This window comes from Balaenoptera ricei, chromosome 13, assembly GCF_028023285.1.
Source record: "Balaenoptera ricei isolate mBalRic1 chromosome 13, mBalRic1.hap2, whole genome shotgun sequence".
Taxonomy (NCBI): domain Eukaryota; kingdom Metazoa; phylum Chordata; class Mammalia; order Artiodactyla; family Balaenopteridae; genus Balaenoptera; species Balaenoptera ricei.
In genome coordinates, this window is record NC_082651.1 from 90074314 (window position 1) to 90099432 (window position 25119).

The 25119-nt window shown below is 44.1% G+C and overlaps 1 protein-coding gene across 1 annotated transcript in view; it reads right to left on the reverse strand.

Annotated features, from left to right (window-relative positions):
• The window catches only part of VSNL1 (visinin like 1), a 61892-nt gene extending 41017 nt beyond the window's left edge, over positions 1–20875 (reverse strand). Inside the window, exon 1 of the mRNA XM_059943113.1 lies at positions 20714–20875. Within this exon, the coding sequence (XP_059799096.1) occupies positions 20714–20875 (162 nt within the window). The remainder of the gene's footprint in view (positions 1–20713) is intronic.
• Positions 20876–25119: the final 4244 nt, after the last annotated feature.

The window sequence follows — 25119 nt, forward strand, 5'->3', positions numbered from 1 at the left end:
TAATTCATCGAACGCTTTCCAAGAATTTCACTCTATGTTTCAACCAATTTGTTTTTTACAATTCCTATTTTCTACCTCAGTTAATATTTTCTGTGCACTCACTGAATAACCTCCTGTTGAAGACTGGAGAGGTCACTCCTGTAGCAGGTACCGTCACATGGTCATGTTCTTTCTCGTTCCACTTGGGCTGGCCTTCCTGGCCGTTGGTGGCCTGTGACGGATCACAGGGCAAGGACGCTGCAGTGCATGGTCTGAGCTCCCGAAGGCGAGAGAAGAGAGGGGAAGATGGAAACAGTGAAGGTAGTGGATTTGGGGGCGAGGACAAAGAAGGGGGTTGGAGGAAAGGGGAGGAAGGGGAGGTGGGGTGCTGAGGGGCGGGGGGAAGAGACCGTAGTCCCCCGAGGCAGCATGGAGTGTCTTAGTCACCTCTGTGTCCTCAGCACTGAGGACTGAGCCTGGGCCTGGCTTTGAGAAGGGCTCTGGGAACTCTTTGCTGAGTGGATGAATGAACTGTAGCATGGGAAAACCCACCTTCTGGGAAATGAAACAACTGCTGTCACCCAGAGTCATCTGTCCCCAATCGGTGTTGTATTAAAACCCAGTGGGATGCATTTCAGAGTCATCTTGGAGCTTTTTCACAGTATAGATGTTGATCTCACCTCCCTTATACTGAATCAGAAGAGGGAGGGGCCAGCTCCAGCAGGCACACAGAAATCAAGAATGCATACCCCTGAGGCTAGGAGCTGCGCTTTTGGATTCTTCAGCTTCCCTGGCCTCTTGCAGATGGCCTTGCAATGGCTGTAGAGTCGTCACTTAGGCATATTTGGGGTGATCCATTCGGTAGGGTTTGGTGGGACTGAATATCTACTTGGATTTTCCCAACCACAGGAACTACTACTCTGTGTCCCACCTTCACACTCACCTCTCCCCCCGGGGTCCTCTGATGAAGGACTGATGGGATATCTGTGGAGGGAGAAGGGGGTCTTTATACTGGGGACACTTTGAGAAGGGAGATCCTTGCTGATCAGTCCCCCACACAAGCCACAGGGATCACACGGGTGTCAAGCATCCTCTGTGGCCACCCACCCTCTGCTTCCCTCCTCAGGGTTGAGAACTTTAGCCCCAGCAAAGAACCGCGTGGCAACAAGATTTTTTTTTTCGCCGAAGGGAACCAAAGTCAATGAAGGCAAAGACTTTCAAAACACCCGTCCCTTTTCTCGCCCCTAAAACACACACACACACACACACACACACCCCTCTGGAGTGAAGCACAAGGCTTGACAAATTCCCACCCCTGATGATTAGCAACGTCTTGCCTTGTGTTGCTCACCTGTGTGATGTGATGTGAATTCCAGCACATAAAACAGGTTCCTTCTACAGGCCCTGAAATCTCACCATTATTACTTTGAGTTTCCTGCTAAACTATTGATATAAATCTCTTAGCATGATGTACACACTAATCTAATCGGTCATTGATACGTTGGTATAAATAAATTGATTAGAAACATTTGGGGAGCAGGTTAGGATGAGAGGATGGCAAGAATGGATAGATAAGTGTGGGGAGAGAGAAAAAGGCACAGAGAAATGGAAGGGGAGATGCTGGGGTCAAAACTGGCTCATTTCACAGCTGGAGCCACCCCTGTCCTCATCAGAATAATTCTCCAGACCTCATCCTAACCTGGAAAAGTCTACTTTCTGGTCCAGTTCAAGACCCACTTCCTGGATAAAGCCAACCCCAGAGCAGCCGTACACGAACGTTCCACTGCATATTTGTTACAGACATGGTCACCCTTCATTCTGTCTCCACACAAGCTTGGTCTCTCAGCATAATGATTGAACATGACAGAGCACTGCTACCTCCATCACTGAGATGAAGAAACTGAGGCTCAGAGAGTTTATGTAATTTGTCCAGTGTCACACAGTAAAGGCCAGAGCTGGGGGTTCCAAAGTTAAAGGCTGTATACAGCTTAGCCAGTTCATTGTTTGTGTGACCTTAGACACGTTACTACTCTCTGTTTGTGCCCAGTTGCCTCATCTGTAAAATGCAGCCAGTAAAGGTACCTAGTACAAAACGCTGTTGTAGGAATTAAGTGGATTAATATACAGAACATACATAAAATAATGCCTGGCATATAGAAAGTGCTATGTAAGTGTTTGCTATTATTATTGGACTCGTCCTTGTTATTGTTACTATTCATTATTGCTTCCAAGGGGATTCTATCTCCTCGGTTTCTCTCATAGCATCTACTGGACACATAGGAGGAACTCGGTAAATATTAGCTCCCTCCTCCTTTCCCTTTTCTCTTTTTTCTGAAAACTGCCATCAGGACCAGAAAAGAGACACAGCTGCTTGTTTTATGGAACAAAGACTTTCATGTTCCTCGGGAGAAAAAGCCAACACGGGCACTACTGGATCAAAGCAAGCATAGTTCAGGCTTTGAGCTGTGGCCCTTGCCTGGCTAGAGTTCAGAGGAAGATTCCTTGGAAACACACAGTGGAGACGGAGAGCCAAGGCCCTGTCACCCGGATGCTTCCAGTGCCATATCACTGACACGTTGCAACCCAACGTCATGTTCTTGGGTCCTTGACAGGGCTGTTCTGATAAAAGGCTGACTAATGGGCAGGAAGGGGAACATTTTGCCAGTGTGCTTGTTTCCATTAGATTATGTATGTATTTTTAGTGTGGCTGAGAAGTATCTAGGATCTTGCCTTGCATGTTGGCTTTGTGGACTAGGAAGAAATAAATCTCAGGCAAAAAAAAAAAGAGAGATTGCAAACGTTTGCTGCTGTTAGGAGCTCCTTCTTTTTTTTTTTTTTTTGGCCGTGCTGTGCAGCACGCGGGATATTAGTTCCCCGACCAGCAATAGAACCTGCGCCCCCTGCAGTGGAAGGGAGGAGTCTTAACTGCTGGACCGCCAGGGAAGTTCCTAATTTGGTACTTTTGTAGGGCATTTTAATGAATAAATGGATGGATGGATGGATGAATAGATGGAAGGAATACAAAGACCAAACAGTCATTCTGCATCAGTAAATCTTACAATGAATGTGATTACAGGTCCTATGTCTCAATATCTCTCACCCACTGTTATGTGTTTGCCCCTCACATGATGCTGCATTTGCCTAATGCCACCAGAGGCCTGCTGTTCACGTGATATTCAAGTCAAGTGGGCAAATAAACTGACACAAGGAGAGAAACACAAGCGCTAATCATGGTCCACTAGTCCAGTGGCACATCCTGCAGAGGCGCCCCAGTGGGGAGAAAGATTTGGGGAGCAGGCACAGGAAAAGGGTAGAGGTGACAGGGGCTTCTTGTGTTAGCAAATTATGGACAACAGTTTCTCATGTTTAAAAAATGAACCCCACTGCCTGCAGCACACAGAGTGACTAATCGTTGGTACCTTTATGGCCACATTTAACACTCTATTTGGATGACGTTTCCATCAAGCCCCGGTGCATCAGACAGAGCAAAGCCCTTGGGGAGGTAGTGAGGCCCAGCCCAGGCAGCAGAATAGGGTAACGGCATCACACACTTTTGGTAAAACAAAAGCACACACAGAGTGAGTCCATTTCTGCTTGTCATGGCCTCAAATCTCAACCACAGAGAAGCTCAAGTAGCTTCACATCTTGCACCTGACCTTAGAAGAGAGGCTGATGACAGAAAGGAGCCTCCCAAAATGTACCCTCTGGACAGAGGCTGCCAGCTTTCCCCAGTATCTGGTCTTCTCTCCTTCCAGGATGACTGACTTTGTAGCTGGGCATACGGCCATCCAAAATTAAGGCTACTTTCCCAGTGTCCCTTGCACCTAAGCGTTGCCGTGAGACTAAGCTCTGGATATGGCTGAGGTGATATATGCAACTTCTGGGTCTTGCCCTTGACGGGAAGGGTATACTCCCCCATCTCTTCTCTTCTCCTTCCACTAGCTGCAATGCGACGCTGTGGGGAGCCATCTGGGGTCCTGTGAATCAGAGCAACACCCTAGGAAGGTGCACCAGGAAAGGAGAGGACTGAGTCCCTGAAGGCTTGCAGAGCAGAGCTGCCAGGCCAGCTGGGACTTCCCACGAGAGAAGAATAATCCTCAGTCGTGCTGAAACCAGGTGAGTCTCTGTCATACTCAGCTGAACTATTATCTTAACAAAGGCACCCATATAAACAAATATATTTACACGAAATAACAGGGCATCTTCTTCAATACCTTTGAAATCTTAAAAGGAAATGGTGAGACTGATTCTTAGGGAAATGATCTTCTTTGTTTTTATATATTATATGAATTCTCTATCAACTGGAATCCTCAGTTACCCAGAGCATTCTTCATCAGTCAGGACTCTTAAGATTTTTTCCATTTAGGTGGCTGATCCAGGTGTCTAACGCTACCCCCTGCCAAATGTCCCCACCATGTCCTATGTCCTCATCCTGAACTCTTTTCATCCCTTGACTCCAGGACATCCCTTAACTCTTCCCAGTCGGTCTTGTCTTATGTAATCTCTCCCAAAGCCAGGCAGATCCTCATCCAGTGAGTTACCCTGGCAACCCAGCTGTGTCATCTTGAAAGATGTCTCCAAGCACCAGCTTCTGAGTCTGCAAGAGATTTTACTGGGGCCAAGCTGTGAAGCCACAATGTATTAGCTTTAACACAGTGTCATCACCTATCGTGCTCTTGGTAGACATGTCACATTTTTTGAAAGAACATGGATAAAAATAAGTCTTACCTTGACTATGCAGTGAGATTTGCTTAGAAAGCAGACACAGCCATCTATTTTCAGAGACCATCTACGTCTTTTATGGTATCCCTCGCACCTCTTCTAAAAGAAAATCCTTCCACTTCTCACAGTTTTGTTTTGTTTTGTTTTTGACAATCTCACTGCAAACTCAAACGTAAGCAGCCTAATTTTCAAGTCACCACATAGCTTTTTTCATATTAGACATCTCGAGTTTTACATTTTAGCCTTTCATTTCATCTTTGGGAAAAATAGTATTTAAGGAAGTTCATGACGACTCTCTTGCTGAAAATTGCCTCACATATTCATAAGATTAGCCACTTGACTCTGAGAATGGGGATGGTATGTTATCCTGTTACATGATGTTGCATCCTTTTTAGTTAAACATACTATATCAAAATGGTTCATTATGAATCTCTGTGGGTTTATTATTCTGGATAACACACTAGGAAATGTTTCATTCCTTTCATTTATTCTTTAAAATGAATTTCAGTGAATCTATAAGACAGAGTCCTTTATTCATTTATTAACTTGTTCTATTAACCAATTAGCTTTTGTTACTGGCTGCTGGGGATACAGAGATGAGTAAGACACAGTCCCTGCCCCTGAGGGTAGTTGGGCAGGAAAACTGCTATGATGCCATGTGACATGTGGTACAGGGACATTCACATCTAGCAAAGATCTAGTGACAGCTCCATTTGGCTTCTAGAATCTTGGCATTGGAAGAGAACTTAAGAGGTCATATGGTTCTCTCCATCATTTTTCAAAGGTAGAAACTGAGGCTGTGCTTACCTCTTCTACCTCTTACCTTCTATCTCTGGTCCCTTTATATTCTCTGCTCAGCCATATTGAACTCCTTTCTTCTGTCCATGGAACATGGAGTTTGCTCCCATATCTGTCTTTTAAAATTCATTTTATCCATTTATTTTATTTCATTTTATTTATTCATTCATTTTTATCCACACCATATTTTATTCATTTCTATATCTTCAGAACAAAGTAGGAAGTGGGGCTAAAAATGTTTCACGTGGTCTTACAAATGTTCTGAGAAGGAGGTAAAGCAGGGATTACTTGCCTCTTCAGTAAATTGGGACTTCCCCCAAGTGGTTCAGTGGTTAAGACTAAGCACTCCCACTGCAGGGGGCGTGGCTTTGATCCCTGGTCCGGGAACTAAGATCCCACGTGCCTCATGCATGTCCAAAAAAATTTAAAAATGAAATAAAATAAAACAGTATAATATAAAAATAAATAATTAAATAAATAAATTGAGACCCTATGACTCGGAGAGGTTTGTAACTGGCCCAGAATCACACAACTTATTAGCAGCAGAGTCCTGACCAGGACCAGGGCCTCCTGGCTCTCAGCTCCATTCTCCTTTGTATTAAGTATGATGCTTTCTTTTGCAAGGAACAGAAGACCAACCAAAGATGGCCCAAACCACAGAGGGTTAATTATCCCATACAACGCAGGGTCCAGATACTGTTTTAGGATTTAGTCAGCAGCTCAGGGATACCACCGAGGGCTCAGGTTCTTTCTATCTTTCCATTCTGCCACGTTCGGCTTGGAATCAGTATCTTCCTTCGCCTCTGACAGTTAGCTATAGCAATTCCAGGGATCACATGCAGACACTATACAAACACCAGCATGCTAGTCTTTCTACAAGTGAAGAAATCCTTTTCCAGAACCCTACCCAGCTTTCAGCAGAGCTTTTCTCAGATCCCTTTTGACCAGGATTGGGTGACATGTCCACATCCCAGATACAAGATGGACCTGGATTTTTGGCCTCTGCAGTGGGAGGTAGGCCATGGCCAGAGAGGAAAGGGTAAGAAGAGGACCATGGCCACTGGGTCATATATAGCCATATAGCCAACAACATCTGGCACCTCATTTCATCCAGCCACCCCTCTGTGTCTTCTCTGGTCAGTGGCAGGCAGTAGGCGGCACAGTCCCATAATTTGTAGTCATTAAGTCGGCTTGAGAAGGAAGCTGTAATTCCTCGTGGTGGGTGGGCTTCTCCACCCTCGTATACATAGTCAGCCCTCCCTGGTTTTCCACCGACCCAACTCCGACACTGCTGGAAAGGAGCTCTCGCACCGGAAATGCAGGCACCGTCAGACTCTCTGCCATGCTGGCCTTCACAAGTACCCTGGTCTTTTCCCTTGTCTGATGAGGAAACTCAGACTCGGAGACTGAAGAACTTGCCTCCGTCCAACAGGCCCCTGGACTCCTTGTTCCTTCCACCTGTCTTCACTCCGCCTAGAAGTCATCTGGAACCACACCAGTTGTTTATCTGAATGTTTTCAATTAAAGACCATAGGAAGGTAAACTATACAAACTACCCTTCTTAGTAGGGATCAGGTCTCCTGAGATTTCCATCAGGGATCCATCTACCTAGTAAAGAGCACCGGCAATGGAGCCCAACAGCCTGGGTGTGAGTGTCATGTGACCCTGGGAGAGTTATTACCCATTTTGTGCCTCAGTTTCCTCATTTGTAAAATGGGGAGAATAATAATGTCTACTTCATACACCCTTGTGAGGATCAAATGAGTTAATATACACAAAATGCTGTGTTTGGAACAGTACCTGACACTCGATAAGCATTCAGTTAATGTTGGCTATTGTCATCTGTCCATTGTTCATCTATGCATCTAGTCACACTTTGATTTTTTTCTAGAAAGGATGTAAGTGTCTGGTTTCTACTGTATTTTTTGTTGTAATGACAACGTGCCCCTTCTCTACTCACCTCCAGGGTGTGACAGTCCCCTGGAGCAGACAGTAAATGTGTGGATTGCACAGGGACAACAGAAACCGTCCCTGCCACCTACCTCAGTATCTCGTGTTAGTATGCTTTGTCTCAAACGGGATCCCCCTCCTCCAGTTCAGCCCTCAGAGGGGCTGGACACACACCCCAAACGCCCCACCTGGGTGCCTGGTCCAGGGGACCGCATGTTCTTCTCCCAGAGCTCTACTCTGGAGTCAGTGTAACGCCTTCGAGGCTGTTACTGTCTGCAGCAGTGAAGCACAGGGAGGGGGAGAATTTCCTGTCTGCTGGCTTCCCTCCCCAACCGCTGGGAGAATTCCCGCTGGCACCCGCGCCCGGCGACAATCTCTTCTCTTCCTCCTTCTCCCCTCTTTCTCCACAGGGGCAGGATGGCTTGCCAGCCGGCAGGGCGTGCTGGGGAAGACTGGTTCACACGACGGAAGCCGAGACAGCCCTCCCCCCAAGGGAGGGACAGTGTCCTGGGCCGAATGGTGACTTGAGGCTGCGGAGAGGCGAAGAGACCCAGAAGGATCTCTCTGGCACGCGGAGACCAGCTTCCTCACCCTTGCACTCTTTTCATCAGTCCCTGGGGCCCCAGTAATAATGAAAGTGACCTTGAGTATTAATTGAGCACCTTCAGTGGAAGCACTTGCAAGGTAGATACGAAGAATTATCTAACAGCGGGGAAGCTGAAGATAAGGGAAGTGGAGGACCTCGTCCAAGAACTCACAGCTCTTAGGGGCAGACCCTGGGTTTAAACTGCAGAGTCAGCTCCAGGGCTGTTCCTTCCACAAAAGCAGCTGCCTTTTCAGCTCTTACTTAACACATGTTCTAAGCTGCTCTCTGTGTCTCTGATAGAGGGAGGGATCCAAGCCCCAAATGATAATATACATAACTTCAGCTCACATCTTTATGCCCTTTAGTAAAAAATACATACACGGGGCTTCCCTGGTGGCGCAGTGGTTAAGAATCCGCCTGCCAATGCAGAGGACACGGGTTCAGTCCCTGGCCCGGGAAGATCCCACATGCCGCAGAGCAACCAAGCCCGTGCGCCACAACTACTGAGCCTGCGCTCTAGAGCCCGCGAGCCACAACTAATGAGGCCCGCACGCCTGGAGCCCGTGCTCCGCAGCAAGAGAAGCCACGACAGTGAGAGGCCCGCGCACCGCAAGGAAGAGTAGCCCCCGCTCGCCGCAACTAGAGAAAGCCCGCGCGCAGCAACGAAGACCCAACGCAGCCAAAAATAAAAAACAAACAAATAAATAAATAAATTTATTTAAAAAAATACACAAAAACACAGGACCACATCCATCTTGCACTTTTCCCTGAACACGCTCTGAACTGCCCTGATAAAACAACCCATTTGTTTTTCATTTCAAGTCAGAACACATTGAGTTTGCTTCTTTACTTCAGAGAGAAGGGATTTCATCTACAGAAGATGTGGCCGTGGGCTGTGACGGCACAGATGCTGCCTGTAACCGCCAGACCCAGCTGGTCGTCCTGGGTCACCCAGTGTCATCGTTTTCACCCCAAAAGTTTTGACTAATCCACTTCTTTCTCAGCGACTGGAGGGCTCAGAGCAGGCAGCTCTGGCTGGGAACTGGGCCAGGACGACAGGACAGGACTAGTCTTGTGGGCTGGGGTCAGCCTCTACTGCTAAAGCGGGGAGGCAGAGAGGCTGCCCGGGCAGAAAGACTATGGGAAGGAAAATTCCAAGTCCCCTTGAGCATTCCAGGAGGTGCCAACCATTCCAAGATCAGGGCCTTGCCCACCTACTGCTGACCACCAGCTCTGTGGAGGCAAAATGTTTTTACCCTCTTGGTCTAAGTCTTTCCTGGGGCCTCAGCCCCCAGCTCCTGTGCTGCCCCTGTTCCCCCTGCCCAGGAAGCCTCGCCAGCCCCTCCCTGGCCTTTTCTCTTCCTTCCCCTCCCCTGAGCTCTCAAAGCTCTGATTGACCCATAACCTCACTTAGCTCTTGGGTTGTCACTGCAGTTATCTGCTTGGAAGGCTGCAGCTTCCCACACGGCCTGGCACTTCCACGGGTGTCCTACCTGCTGCTCCCCTCAGGGTTTAGTGCAGCACAGACAAGGTACAGTCGGTAAATACTTGATGAATAACTCAGTCAACTTTGATGTAAGTCATTCGTTCAAGGGCACATTGCGAGCTCCTGCAGCTTCACCCACTGAGTCACGGGGACCATTTATGAGGGAAATGAAAAATAATTCTTCCTTCCTAGTACCGTCATTATGCTGTTTTAAGAGGAAGACAATACCAGGTCACCAAAATTTCCATGGTCATCGAACAAATCCCAGCAGGAAGCCATCTCTTTGCCTTGTCTACAACATTCTGGACTTCAGAGCTTTTCTGGCAGTCTGGGCCCTCTGTGACTGGGGCCCACTCACATCTCCAACCTCACTTTTCCCCTGATACCTCTTTGGTGATCCGACATTTTAGCCAACACAGTGACTTGCTATTTCCCGCACCTTCCCCTGCCTCCCTGCCCTGTACCCTTGCTTAGGTTGTCCCTCCTCTTAGGACTGTCATCCTTGCAGCTGCAAATCCGACCTATATTTCAAGGCACCGTGAAATCTTCAGTGAAGATATTTATATAGAAACTCGTTACGTTAGAATATTTACACGAGTCTTGGGACAGATAGCACTTTCTCTATGACCTTTTAGCTATCTACATGGATTGTTCTACTAGGCTGCAAGCTCTTTAAAGGAGTGAGGGGGTCTGACTCAAACTCTGCATCCTCCATAGCTCTTGGCTACAGACTTGTTATAGATACTGCTCGGTAGTGTTTGTTGAAGGTGGGTGGCTGCTAGAAGCTACTATGGATGATCATCTACGAAAGGATTCCCCTAAGATAGCTAAGGAGGCCCTTGGGCATTTCGTAGATGGATTTAGGCCTATTTTGCGGCTGACCACCCCTCCCCCCCATCTCTCCACTGTGATGACAGGAGTACCTTGCATCTGCGAGGGGAGAAGCTGTCTTAGAGCCCAGCGCGGGACACAATTCACAGCAACATCAGCACTGCCACAAGGAGGGGACACTAAGCTGCATAACAGCCTCGGAGAGAAACAGATGAGGGTCCGAGAACCATTCCAAGTGGAGACACCGGAGTGCCTAATCAATAAGAGAGCTTTCTTCCGGCAGGTGCTAAATAGGCCACAGGAGGGGAGGAAATGATTTCCACCAAGGTGGGTCAATGATACCTGATCCAAGCCCTGTCACCCTTTCAAAGGGTCAGAAAAATCCAATAATGTAAAACAGCTTTACATTAAGAGATCCAGATATGATTTTTTTTATCCTCCAGTCCAACCCTGTATTTCCAATTAGAAATGTATTGTCCTTTAAAAATTAGCTGAAGAGAAGAGCTAACTGGAGAGCAGGTCCTTCTGGCTTTAAAACCTCATAATCTGGCTGGAGTTGAGACACATCCTTTTGGATGTTAATTGGAGCCATTAGGAAACAGGTTCTCAGACAGCCCTCCCCGCTCCAGGGCGTCTGTTTCCTCTTTTGTAAAATGGGGGCTGGGTGGACTGAGAGACTTCTAAAGTGCTCTTTCTAACCTTATCCTGAGGACACAGAAGTTGAGGTATCCTCTAAGAGCATTCCTTTGGATGGCATGGCTGCAATGACCACTGATAGGTCTAACTGACACCTGCCCTATCATGGGAAAGCAAAATCCCAAGGTGTGGAAGCCATTCAAAATAATTTCACACCCATTGAGACAGGAGAAGGTTATCACTTCCACCCCTCTGGGATAAATGCTCTCTCTAACGCAAGACATGCGGGTAGTAGCTAGCTATTCCCTGAGACAATCTCGCTGTAATAAAATGTCTTTGGAGCCTCACATGGGACACTGTTTTCCCAGAACTGTAATTTTATTGTCATCTCTTCCTTGAGATTTCAGACCCCAGCTCTTGTTTTCCACATTAATTCAATTTGAAGTGCAGCCTAGATCATGTTGGCAAACATTCCAAATGGAAATGAATTCCCAGGTTCTCACTAAAAATTGCAATGTCTTCACCAGCCCAATCTGGATAACATTTTGTGTCTTATGTAATGTCTATTTCCCAAAGGAATTAAAATGCTTCTGTATATAGCTCTGCCCAACAAATTTTTAATAAGGCATACTCCTAATTACCTCTTATGAACAAGCAGAATCTGAATCCCTGAAAACCAATCACCCAAAAATCTTTTCTTGCGCCAAGAGTATTATTTTCAAAATTGACTTGAATCAGATGTTGAGAAGCGATAATAGTCACCTCTGTCACATTTTCTTTGGATAAAATATTTGATAGGGGAGCCAGCGCTTGATGCCACAGCCAAGAGACTGGGCTGTTTGGCATCTGGAAGACTTTCCATGCCCAGGTGCCTAAGATCAAGCATGATGAAGCAGGGCTCAGAATATTCTCCCCACCTGACAGATGAGGAATCTGAGGGTCAGAGTGGTTTGTTGATTTATTTAACAACCTTTAAGCATAAGACTTTCCCAAGTTCATACTACCAGTGTATGGTAGAGCCAGGTACACATCCAGCCTTCTGATTAAACCACATCACATTTAAGTGTATTCTGGCAAAACACTAATAGCAGTGTAGGCTCTGGGGAATGAAGAAGGGCTCTACCTAGAGAGGCGGCGAGAAAAGCTTACAGAATTGTGTTGCGAAACTATAATGTCCTTGTTAACAGAGGTGAGGGGGAGTGGGGAACCAAAGTCTTAGGAACTCAGAGGAGAAAGAGATTCTTCTGGCTTTGAGAGTCGTGAGATCAAAGAAGGCTCTTCCAGGGAGAAGCTTTTAAGTTGGTCCTAGAAGGATGGCTGAAATGGAGCAACAAGAGAGCCTTTGATGCATCTGCTTCACAGAAAAGTAGATCAGAGAAGCTCCCAGATGCCTGTTCCTGCATGTGACCCAGAGGCCACAGGAAGTACAGCAGGAGGGAAGAATGCTGCTCGCAAGGTGGGCCAGGTGTTCAACTGCTGGCCCCTCTGCAGCCCTGGTCAAGTCTCCTGACTTCCCAACCCATACAGCTTGGAGTAAGGAAATGCTACCTCCAAAGTCTGGTTCCTTGGCCATGGTGAGAATCAAGTGAGCTAACGGTGAGATTAAAGCACTTTTAGAATGATCACAAAGGAAGGGACGAAAGGGAGGGAGAGAGAAGAGAAGGAGAAATGAGACAGGAGACCTGTGGCAGGAGCCCCGGGGGTATGAGCTTTATCTTCAACAGGTGGTTTTCCAGATTATCTCAGCAGGTCTGCCAAGAGGTTTTGGTTGGTTGGTTGGTTGGTTTTGTTTTGTTTCATTGTACTTTTGTTTCAACCTAATATGCTCAATCTGGTGGGTCTCCTGCCAACGCTATGCAGAGGAGCTCTCAAACACAATAGCTGTGTTTTATTCTAGCTTTTGTGATTCTGGTCAGTGAGATTTTTGAGCTTCCAGACAGACTGACAGCTCATGTCCAAATCACCCTTCCTTTGAGAGTCAGAGTCAATGTCACCTTCCCCACCAGCCCTCCCTGGGCCTCCATGTCCTTCCCTGTCTTTCATGGTACTGATCACAATGGTCCCTGTATTATAGGGGTGTGTGTGTGTGTGTGTGTGTGTGTGGTATATACCATACACTTGACCTATAGACTTCTTGCTGGCACCAGACCATAGTCACCTGAGGGCAGGGATCTGTGACGGTCTCTGTAGACCCAGGGTCTTCACAGCATCTGGCACACAGGTGCTTAGGAGAATGAATGGCAAGCAGGGGTGCATTTCAGCCCCTTGGGGCTTTCCCATTTGCATTTTCATGGGGCTCTGGACAAAATACAGCTTAATTAATGGGCCTGGAATGAATCAGGAAAACATCTCACAACAAACTGAAAACAAATTTCACACAGTGCAGTCCAGAAACTTTTGTTCTTTTTCTGCCTGTAAAGTTTATTTGAAAGTCTAGTTTAGAAGGGAAATTTTCTCCATTTGTCTTACTGTCAGTTGAGACCCAATAACTCTACGGTCACAGAAATTAGAATGTTAGGCCTGCCAATGATTACAAGTTATCTTTAGTGATTCTTAACATTTTGGGAGCTTGCAAAGAACCATTTATATACCTGAGGAAAGTTATCCCAAGAGAGTGTAGATACAAAATTATACATATAATTTCAGTGTGTACAGAACTCCGGAAGCCTATCCCAGGATACTCCCAGGTCAAGCTCTAGGCCAGTGTTTCTCAAAAATGTCATTCATGGATTTTCTCCATTAGAACTATCTTTGAGGTCTTATTAAGAATGCAGACATTGGGGCTCTGTCCTAGGCCTAGTGGAACAGCAGCCCGGAGGAAGGGGCCCAGCAACCTGCTGACTGAGCAGTCTGCCCAAGTGATTTTGATACCCACTCAAGTTTGAGAGCCATCGATAGAGATTGATTTTTTTTCATTTGCACAGATGATGAATCTGAGAATCAGAGAGAAAAAGTCCCTTGTCCAAGTTACGCAGTAAACAGGGCAAAACTAGACGCACATGTTTTATTTCCTAATTCTACAAAACAAAGATTACATGCCTAAAAGCCTACATTTATTATGTGTTTTCATATAACTTTCAGGAAGTATGCCTTTTCCTCCTCATAGTAGGTTTTTAAACATAAGAACACAATTTGAGAGTAAAATTATAAAGCCATATAGAGAATTAGGTAATAATATTTCATTAACTAGAAAATCTTTCTTGTTTTATTAAAATGTCTTTAATCATCAAATGTTTAGGTGCTCCTGATTCTGTGATATAATTTATTTTTATTTTGTTTTAATCCACGTCTCTGGGTAGTTGTATCAATAGAATTTTGGTGACTAGATTTATATTTCCTATGTTTTAGGCCTAGAAAATTTCTCATTGAATGGAATTCCAATTACATTTTGTTGTGAAAATAAACATGGTTTTGTGAAGTGAAAAGCATTATACAAAAAAATGAGATGATATTCCAGCTCTATCAGGCTCTGAGCTTACCGAGGGCAAAACTCAAGACAGCGTCTGTCTTACAGAAAGCACAAAGGAAATGGGTCTTGAATGACTAAATGAATGAATAAACCCACTCTTTGTAGGATAAGCTGCAAGGGCATTTTCTAATAACCAAATGACAGAAGCTCTTCAGGAAACGACCACTTGGATGGACATGCGGAATGACTCAGCAGGAACTCTTTTGTTATATGCAGATAAGTTTTACTAAAATTCAAACTGTTGGATTAGGGATGATCAAATGGCACTCGAGGGCCCTCCCACCTGCCTCAGGTACACCTTCCAGTTGCCTAACACCTAACACTCTTGAGAAGAAAATTTGGTACAGTGGTTTTTGCTTGGTGGAAAAGCAGTGGCTCAGGAGAATTGGGCTAGACCCCAGAAGAACAATCTTTGGCCATTTAATTACCTCTTTCTAAAGAGGTAGAATTTATGTCTTTCTCCACCTGCAAAATGATATGCTGTAGAGATTGAGCAGGTGGAGACACATGAGAGACAGGACACCAAGTGCTTGGTGGGACCGAAAAAAGAAGGTCTGGAATGCCACGCCTCGCCTGTCTGGTAGCAGGGAGCTGGGAGAGGCCTTTGTGCTGGAGAGGACACAGAGCTCAGTGTCTAAGATTCTACGGAGGAAATGGTGTTGGAGTAGCCTCGTGGTGGGTCCTGTTACCCTGGAAAGCATGGTAGACACACTATTTGATTCAGGCACATTCTACTGAACCTCTGTAGAGCCTCACTTCCTCTTCTGTAGACCATTCTATGCTGCCATTGCCTTTGGCATGTGAAATAAAAGCTGTTTTCTACCTTGGTTCTCTGAGAGTAAATGAGCAGATCAACAATTATGATGGCAAAAACATCTTGTCATAGGTTGTAAGTCATTTTTACTTCCCTTCTTTCCTTTAGGATACCACCACTGAGGTGACAGGACAGGGCTTATTATTTCCATCACTTAGATAAGGAAATAGATTCAGAGAGGCAGAGATCTGGCAAACGTTAACACAGCTAGGACTGAATCTCAGGGCTGTCAGATTATAAATCCCATGATCTTTTTAAACTAACTTCCTTTTCAACTCAACCTGAACCCACCCAATGATCCTGAGGAAAACAATCCCGAAAGTCGAACTCCAAACAAATATCAAAATGCGTTTAACGCTTTGCAGGACTCTGCCCGGTTTGTTACTTGGTTTCTTTGGCTTTGATGTCACAGAGACTAAACGAAGCAGGAATGGTATCAGCCTTCCAAGGAAGAGGACCTGGGATAGGGACACTTCCTCCCTCATGCAGCTGCTTGCTCTTCCACAGGGTTGGTTTTCTTTTAAGATTAAATTAAAAAATTCTCTGAAAATACAGTTCAAATTGCAAACTCTCAATCTTAATTTGTGATCTCAACTTGGCAATCCTTATAATTATTGGAAACAGGAAATTCTCAAGGGGGAAAAAAATCAGGTACTTGGTTCTTGGTGACAAAATGCAAAATCTCTCTCCCCAACCTCTCAGCAGCAGTACTGTGGTTGGGCTGATGAAACATCTGAAGTAACATGGACACCTCTGCGTGTGCCAGGAGTGTTAGAACATTCCTGACAGAAGGCGTGCTTATACCAGATACAGAGGGCTCTGGGTTTGCCCATGAGAAGTTTGTAACAGAGAAGGAACGAGTACTGTTATTAGTTTGTCAAGGCTGCCATAACAAAGTACCACAGACTGTGTGGTTTAAACAATAAAAGGTCTGAAGGGTAGAAGTCCAAGATCAAGGTGTTGGTAAGATTGGTTTCTTCCGAGGCTTCTCTCTGATTTGTAGATGACCATCATTTCCCTGTGTCTTCACATGGCCTTTCTTCTGTACATGTCTGTGTCCAAATTGCCTCTTCTTATAGGACACCTGTCATACTGGATTAGGGCCCACACTAATGACCTCATTTCAACTTAATTATCTCTTTAAAGGCCCTCTCTCCAAATACAGTCAGATTCTGACATACTGGAGATGAAAATTTCAACACATGAATTTGGGGGGGGCATGGGCACCTTTCACAGGTACCAAGTTTGTCAAAGGTAAAAGCTATCTACTCAGAGATGTTTTATCTTCTAAAAGGCTAGGAGAAAAGTCTTCCTTTCATCACTGCATTAATTAACTTCTTACTTTAATATCCCATTTTGAAATAACCTCTATTTTCCACTCGTGCCCCACCCACAAGCATTTATGTCGTTCTGCCTTGTGTTGTGGTTAACTGTGTCTCTCCAATTAGCCTGTGAGATCCTGGAGTGCAGGCAGGACTGTCCTTTAGTCACTTCTATATGCCTCCCCCACAAGGCTTCCTGAGAAGGAGATACACAGTCAGCATTCGATACAATTCACTCACCAAACACTGATGCTTGTTCTGTGGCAGGCCCTGTGTTAGCCACTGGGTCGTATGTTGATTGAAGTGAGGTGACTATTCTCTACATGACTAAAGAATGAAACCTGTGAAACCGTGCCCCATAGGGTTAACAGAAATCCTTGACTTATGGAACAGCAGATAAGGAAACAGCTTTCCTTAAAACCCCTCTGCTTGTAACCTGCCTTTACTGATTAAGCTTGCTTTAGTTATTTTTTTCCCTTCTTTAATTGCATACCCTCCAAGCTTCACGTAGCTAGGTAATATATCACAAGACTTCTTTACCACCCTTATAGATAATGCCTCTGACGTATGGGTCACTAGACTAACAGGCACTTAAGCTGTTTTCCAGAAATGTGGAGTCAACTCCCGTCTAGTCAAGCTGACAAAAGCTGGCTGGGACCACTGAGCCTAAAACTGGGCCTGCACAGTTGTCTGATGAATGACCTTTTGATGTCAGAGGGCCAAAAACTCTACCCTCAGACCATGCTAAGAGCCTCCATTTCTGCACACGCATCCCATGAAGAAGCATGTAACCCAATTCTCCTGCTCAGAACGCCGATTACCTCACCTTTTCCCCACCTCCAATCACCTTTCCCCATGCCTAAGACCACCCTGCTTCTTTATCCCATAAATATCTCAAGCCTTTTGCCTGCAGGGAGGTGGACCTGAGACTTCTCCTGTCTCCTTGCTTGGTTGCCTTGTGAATAAACTCTCTGCTACAGACCTCAGCATCTCAGCGTACGGCTTGCTGCGTGTTGGGCAAATGAGCCTGGTTCGGTAACACCTGTAACAAACCAGGAAGGTCCATGCCCAGACCTGTGTTTTTCAAATCCCACTCCAGCAGCTGTAGGGTGGAGGGGCTTGGAGGGAGGCTGATGAGGGGCTGCCAGGGGAATCCAGTCGAGAGGCAGGGCCGTGTGTTGCAGCATAAGTCAGCATACCCATCTTTAATGTCTGTCCTGAACTTCACTCGTTTTGCGGCACTGGGCAAATTACCTCATTTTTCTGAACCTTAGTTTTAGACAGTTTTACACGTAGACTTAATGGAATTCCTTTATATTTTGGATACAAAGGCTTCTGAATTTGAGGGTTTGTGGCCCCTGGCCTTGCAGGGGGGCCTCTCCCGTTATCCTGTCACCCCACACCCTCATCAGAACTGACTCCACAAAATGAGGTGACTCTCCCGGAGCCTAAAATGGATCAGGTCAGTGACAGTAGATGTGCCAGGCTGACCACACAAGCAGGAGGGCAGAGGCCACCGGTGGCTTTGGTCACTCAGCTGGATTCCAGGATGTCTCAATGTCCACACTGAGATAGAAGGAATTACTGAAAAGTGCCTATTCACCAAGACAAAGACTGTTCTTGCTGAACATTTGTACTTTTAAGCTGCATTAAAAGAAGATTTTTCTTCTCAGCCCTTCTCCTGGGCCTTATTACATAAGCCACATCTTTCTCTGTTATTCTCCCTTCTAACCTATCAGATCTGTCTTTCTTTCTTTCTTTTTTTTTTCCTGTGGATGTGGCATATTTCCTCTGCGATTCTCTTTTGTATTTTGTCCTTGGACAACTCTGGAAGGAGAGGAGGACTTTGCCTACTTTCTAACTATTTGATACAAGAGCACAGGCTGAGTTTAAATATGGCTGTTAAGAGGCTGCCAAGAATCTAAACTTCATCCACAAGTTATATATCCCCTTCCTGGAAAAAAAAATCCACTCTGGGGTGGAGTCGGGGAGGTAGGAGTAGGGGTTGATGTTGGTACATATACATCAGTTGTACCATAAAACACTGAGGGATGTTTGATGTTTACACACCCCCCTCCCTTATCTTGAGGTGGATTTTATTTTCAGTGCTGAGTACTTCCAGCATGTAAATAAAATACTTCCTTTCCTGCATTTGAACTATTTCTTCAAAGGCAAAACCACTTTCACTTTGAACAAATAGTGAGAAACATGGCACACAGAGCTCTCTTAAACACAGAGTGACAGCTTGCATGGCTTTTACTGATATGAAAGTGGCTTTGACAAATCTCATTTGTCTGTACTTTCCTTGGGGCTGAGGGAAGACAGCTCTCAGGCACAGGCTAACTTCTGGGTGATAAAATGGTAGAAGATGTGACTTTGAAAACTACGGTGAGTTGTATAAAAAATCTAGGAAAATGCATACCATCCCACTTCTCGGCAAAAGCAATTTATGTCAATTGAATGGTAAATGCGTTTCTCAGTGCTTCCATGTAAAAGATCTCTACATACTAAAAACTAATTACTCAGATATTCTTAGAAGTGTCACAGTAATCTTATGACATACACACATACCACTTTTTGTGTACGTTTCTACACACATTTAAAAAGATAGTTATAGATACCTTGAGCCCTCAGGTGGTCAGCAGTGGATTAATGATAATCATGGATTCTTGACATTCATTAGTGGTCCATGCAGGATTAGCGAGTTTTTATTAATGTAATAACCACCTGCAAACCGAGCACCCAAAGCCATAGCTAAGACTTTGACACAATCCATCCATCTATCTAACCATGTGGCTAAACTTCCATCTCATCCCTTGCCTCTTATGCACTGGGTGTAACCATAATAACTGCTGGGTGGGTGACGCAGTTTGAATCCTGTGTTCATCACTCTCTTGCTTTCTTTTTCATGTGATTTTATTGCTTTTATTTGTAGTTCTATAAAACATATTTTTATCTTATCTGTGTTTAATTTAAAGTACTTTGAGACTTACTTTTTGCACTTAATGTTTCAATGTTGCTGCAGTTCAACTGTTTTGACTGCCACGTGAGTATACCACAGTTTATTTTCCACTCTCCCTTTGATGGGCGTTTGGGTTGTTTCCCAGGTTTGCTATTGTGAGCAGTGCAGCTATGAGCATTCTTATACATGTCCCTTCTTGTACACATGCAAGGATGGAATTGCTGGAGCAAAGGCTATATGAGATGTTCAACTTCAAGAGAGAATGACAATGTTTAATATTTTATATAATCATCCCATGCACATATATGCATGTGGATGGTTCACACTGCTCTAATTGATACTTGCTGCACTTGAATGATAAGAGCACTATTATCTATTTGGTATTTTAGTCAGAAAAAGTTAAAAGAGAGACAATGTATTTTTTCCACAAGCCTCACATTATCGAAGTATAAACAAAATGGAATGTCTTAGATCATGCCAAATCTAGAACAAATACAAATGATAAACTCAGACAAACCGAAGTAATACCACTGCAGTACAAATTATACCTTACACGGAACAGTTTTATCTAATGTCCAGGGGAATGTTAACTTCTAAACAGTACAAAATCCTGGTGAAAGTCCATATTTTAGACCTTGATAAAATGATAGAAGACCATCCTGGTAGACTTTGATGTATATCAGAACTCCCTACTTTCTTCTAAATGCAAAGCTGTGGAGATCTGTATATTTTTCTTACCTGCAAATAAGGGGACCTTTCTGGGTACAAAAGCCCTCCCACATGCTTTCTCACTAACTGAGAGAGGTACAGATACCTTTAACAAGCCAAACAATGGTGCAATTAGGCGCTTGTCAATAATCATCAGCAAATGCTATTATCTGAGATTTTTACTATGCTTTACCAGATGCTATCATCCTCTGAACTGTTTGGTGTTTTGATTGAACAATTACTCTTCTTGTTCAGAAATTGCTTGACTTAGGTCTGGAACAAAACACATCCCTTTGCATTTTTAAAAATGACCATTTTTCTTTTTGAGTGGAAAACCACCAGGGTTGAAACCAATTGGCTACTTCAAGTTATAATTCCATGTGAAGCTCCATGTGATGAAGACAGTGTTTTCTGGCCTGAAGATTAAAAAAAAGTTGAAAAACAACTTACCTTCACGTAGAGCTGCTGAAATTCCTCGAGATTCAGTCTCCCGCTTGGACAGTCCTTGAGAAACCCTTTGTACCACTGCTTGAGCTCATGTTCATTGAACTCTGTGCTCTTCACCAGGTCCTCCATCACTTCGGGGGCCAGTTTGCTATTCTGTTTCCCCATTCTGCCTGATGAAAAGCAGATTAATGCAATTAGCGCTGTGGCTGTGATCATTTCAAACTTGATTAAGAGCCAAGCTAGAGTTCTGAGCAGTGCCTTGGCTGGAAGTCCCTCCAGTGTGTTTGATCAAAGTCTCCCCAAGTCTGTTTCCTTCTATTTGATATTCTAGAAACGAGATGACCAAAAAAGACTTCTCAAAAGGCTGCAGAGTTCGTCCTCCTCCATCATGTGTCATCTTTTACACGGCGCTGACTCCCACATGGAAAGCCAACATCCCTTTTTATGCTATTCATGTAAAGTATATGGAAAATGTTTGTATTCTCATTTTACGAATTATGATTCATTAGCACTTACTGCACAGGTGCCTAGTTCTACGTGTAGTTTGCAGGGATATTAAGTGGGATTCTTGACAAGAACAGTAAGAAGGATTTATAGCCAAAGGATCGAAAAGTGGCTTTGGAAATCTGATCAGCAATGGTGGGGAATGTGTTGTTCTAGTTCCAAAGTTTCTGCTGTTGTTTTCTTTTTCAAATGGCAACAGTTCATTTTTTACTAATCTCATTAATTCTCTATCTCTCTTCTCATCTTCAGAAACTTCCTACAACATTGCCTTCAGTGTTGACAACTTCTGGGTGGCTTTTTTTAAAAGACTGGTTAGTGAATTTCAGTTGACATAATTCCATTCTATTTTTATTACTGCTAGTAAGTCAAAATAATAGTGCATAAAATAAAATATAAAATACATTGATTATATGCCAGGTTGTGTGGCCAACATCACAGTCAAGTGTAGGTAGACAGAGCATAGGTTTAGAGTTATCCCTGATTTGGCCATTTACCTTATGTGTTGCTTACGGCAATATTAATTAACTGCTTTGGCTTCAATTTCTTTCTCAATAAAGCACACATAAAAAAAAACTCTTTCAGATTTACTGTGATGGCTAATTAAGAAATACGTAGGTAAACAAAGACCAAAACACATTCCAAAATTAAAACAGTTGTATTAGTGCAGGAAAATTAAAGATGATTTTTAAAAATTTCCCTTTAATGTTGTTGCTTTGTAACAAAAAAGAATTAAAACAAAACAAATTAACCACAGAGTGATTAAAAAAGTCAAGTTAGACTTGAAAATCTGGGGGATCACCAGAACAAGGCAAGTATCACAAGATCTTTAAAGTCCTGTTAGAGGAGAGAGTTAGGTTTTGGAGAATTTACCCAAGTGGACCTAGTCCTTCAGTGTGCTTGAGACAAATTCTCCACTAGGCTCTCAGCAGGTCTATACTTGCAATAGCCCAGAAGGGGTAATCTTACCACATATCCTGTTGTTATTATTTTTTTACCTTCTTCTAAAACAGATTCCACACCCATTGTCAGTAACCTGCCCTAACACTGAACAATTCTTTCAAAATAATGAAACCAAACCACTATTGCTGCTTTCAGGGGAAGCTTCCTCTTCGGAAGCACACAGCATGGTGAAAAGATGCTGTTTAGATGGCCATTTGCTTCCAAACTCTTCTGTTTGATGAAAGGACCTGAGGATCAGCAACTATGCCCTTTCTCATGGAGTTTCTCTACATATTTTTGCCCTTAATTTCAATTTTCAAGTCTCTTATTAAAAGCCATCTCTTAATTATAAGTTACTGTGGGATTCCACAGCCAGATATGGAAATCAAGTGGGTACTCAGGTGTCAGGTTTAATTAATCTGGGTAAGAAAACAGTAATTCATGGTTATCTTGATAATCAAAAGATGTATTACCAACCTTTCAGTACTTCTCTTTTCAGTAGAGAATTGCAAATTTTCATTAATTGAACTAGAATCTCACCTAATAACAATAGCTACTGAACCCTGAGAGTGGCTGCGGGGTAGGCACGAGGATGGACACTTCACAAACTTGACCTCTAACCCTGTGACAACTCAGCAAAACAATTGGGGCAGCTCTCTTATACAAAATCATACAACTAACGAGTGGCAGAGCTAGAATTTGAACGTGGATCTGCAAGACTCTAGTGCACAGTTACCGAGAGACAGGTGGTTGGAAGGCATTTCAGGAGAAGGAACAGGAAGAGCAAAAGCAGGAAGGTTTGAGAGGCTGAATCAGTGTTTTTTGGCGCTGAAAGAGGGATGAGAGAGGGATCGCTTTGCCAAGCTCTTGTTTGGAAAAGCCTGTTAGATTTACCAAAACCACAAGCTCAGAAGTGAGTTGGTATGAATGATGGGAAAACGGGTTAAGGGTTATTAAAAACCACCTCCCCCAAGGGCCTTTAGAAGGTCAACGTGTCAGCTTCTCTCTGAAGCAAGGGAGCTTGGATTCTCTACGGATCATTGCGATGCCTTAAACTGTTCAGTTGACCCGGGAGAGGATGGTCTTTTACACACAAGGGGAACATTGTCAGCACCATGAATCACAGTTTTGGGGACTCAAATGCATAACTTCATGCATCTTGGTTACAGGTCATGGTCAGCACCATCACTCAGGTGTGCCTGGAAATGAGTGAATCATGTACAAAATCAAGTTCTGACGTGGCTCAGAGTGGCACTGCCACCGCCCTCATCAGGTTTTGCCTGGATTAATAATCCTCCCTGGGCTCTCTACTCCAACCTGCCTCCTGCATGGCTGCTTGAATGAATTTCTGAAATGCAAACCTCAGCATCTGATCTTCTCCCAAAAACGCTCAACAGTTCACCGTTGTCTACAGGATGTAGTCCCAGCTTGCTAGCATGGCACGGTCTTGCCAACTCATAGCCTCATTTTCTGCCAACCTGTCTTTTCACTTCACATGCCAGTAATAATCAACTGTTACAGGTCCCAGGGCTTGCATGCTTCCACACATTCATGCTTTGCATGTGCTGTTTCTTTTCCTGGAATGTCATCCCCTTTTATCTGTTCAGCACACTTCTTCTCCTTCTTTAAGTAGTCTCAGCTCACGTGCCACCTCCTCTGTGAAATCTCTGCAGACTTTCCAAGGCTGACTTAGGCATCCTTTGTCCTCGGCCTCTCCCTTCCCTTATAAAAGCTTCCATGATCATTATTGAGTTCTCTACTGGATTGTTAGTTGCTTGAGAGGACTGCTTTTATTTATCTTTGCACCCTGGTACCTCATACTAGATGCTCAACAAATATTTTTTGAGGAAATGAATGAAGGGGACGTGAGCCACTATGAAGGACCTTGTCACTGGTCTTCATCAGTCCCATTACGGGATTTGGTATGTTTCTTTCTGGGAAAATCAGCCTCATAATAATCTATGTATGAGGAGAGTCAATGCAATCATAAGTATAAAGTACAGACAGCAGATGGGAGGAATGTTTCATTTAACTGTATAGAAAATAGCCTGACCTTCTAGAGATTGTTTCCTTGTCTGTCTTCATCATTAAATTCTAAATAGCCTGAAGCCAGGGCCTGTGCCTTTGTCTCAGCATCCTCAGTACTTGGCATAAAGGTGATTCTTAGTTATGTCTGATAAATGAATTGATGCACTCCCCGTATTGGGGCTGCAGTGACATGGGCCAAGTAGTTTCTTTCATTATGAGTCTGGGATGAAAGAAAGGGTAAAATGACAGTAAAGCTTAACATGTTCCCCAAAAGATTCCATGACAGAATGGGGAGGATTTATCACCACTCTATTTCTAGTTAAATCTGTGATCTTGGGCAAGATCCTTCCCTTCCCTGTTGCTCAGTTTCCCCAACTGAAAAATGAGTTGGACAAGATGACCTTTAAGGTCCTTGTGACCCCACCACTCATTGATTGGCAGCATAAGTTTTCTAAGTATGAAAATATGAGTCACAGACTTCAAACTGGCTTGTCTCAAGAGAGTCGGTGCATGTTGGCTCTGTGCATTCTTTACCTGAAAACTGGTGGTACTTGAGCATTTGTTACCTAAGGGAGGGGACAGATACCAGAGTGTATTATTTTTAAGCTAGGATTCCAGGCTGTAAGATGAAAGCCAGCCCAGCCCCAAATCAAATAATTTCTCATGCTTTGAGTTGTCATAGAGACTCAGTGCTAGGCACAAAATGGGACTGGTAGAAGGGTTCTGATGGGCCAGAGAAGACCACCAGGAATAGGCCCATGGGCACGGCACCAAATCGCAAATGATAACCACAGAAGACCACATTTTTATACACTACAGTTCACAAAAGGCTTTTGTGTAACAATATTTACCCGTATAACAATGCTGTAAGAAAGAGATAATTATCATCTCTTTTATTGATGAGGAGTTTGAAGCTCAGAAAGACTACATGATTTACC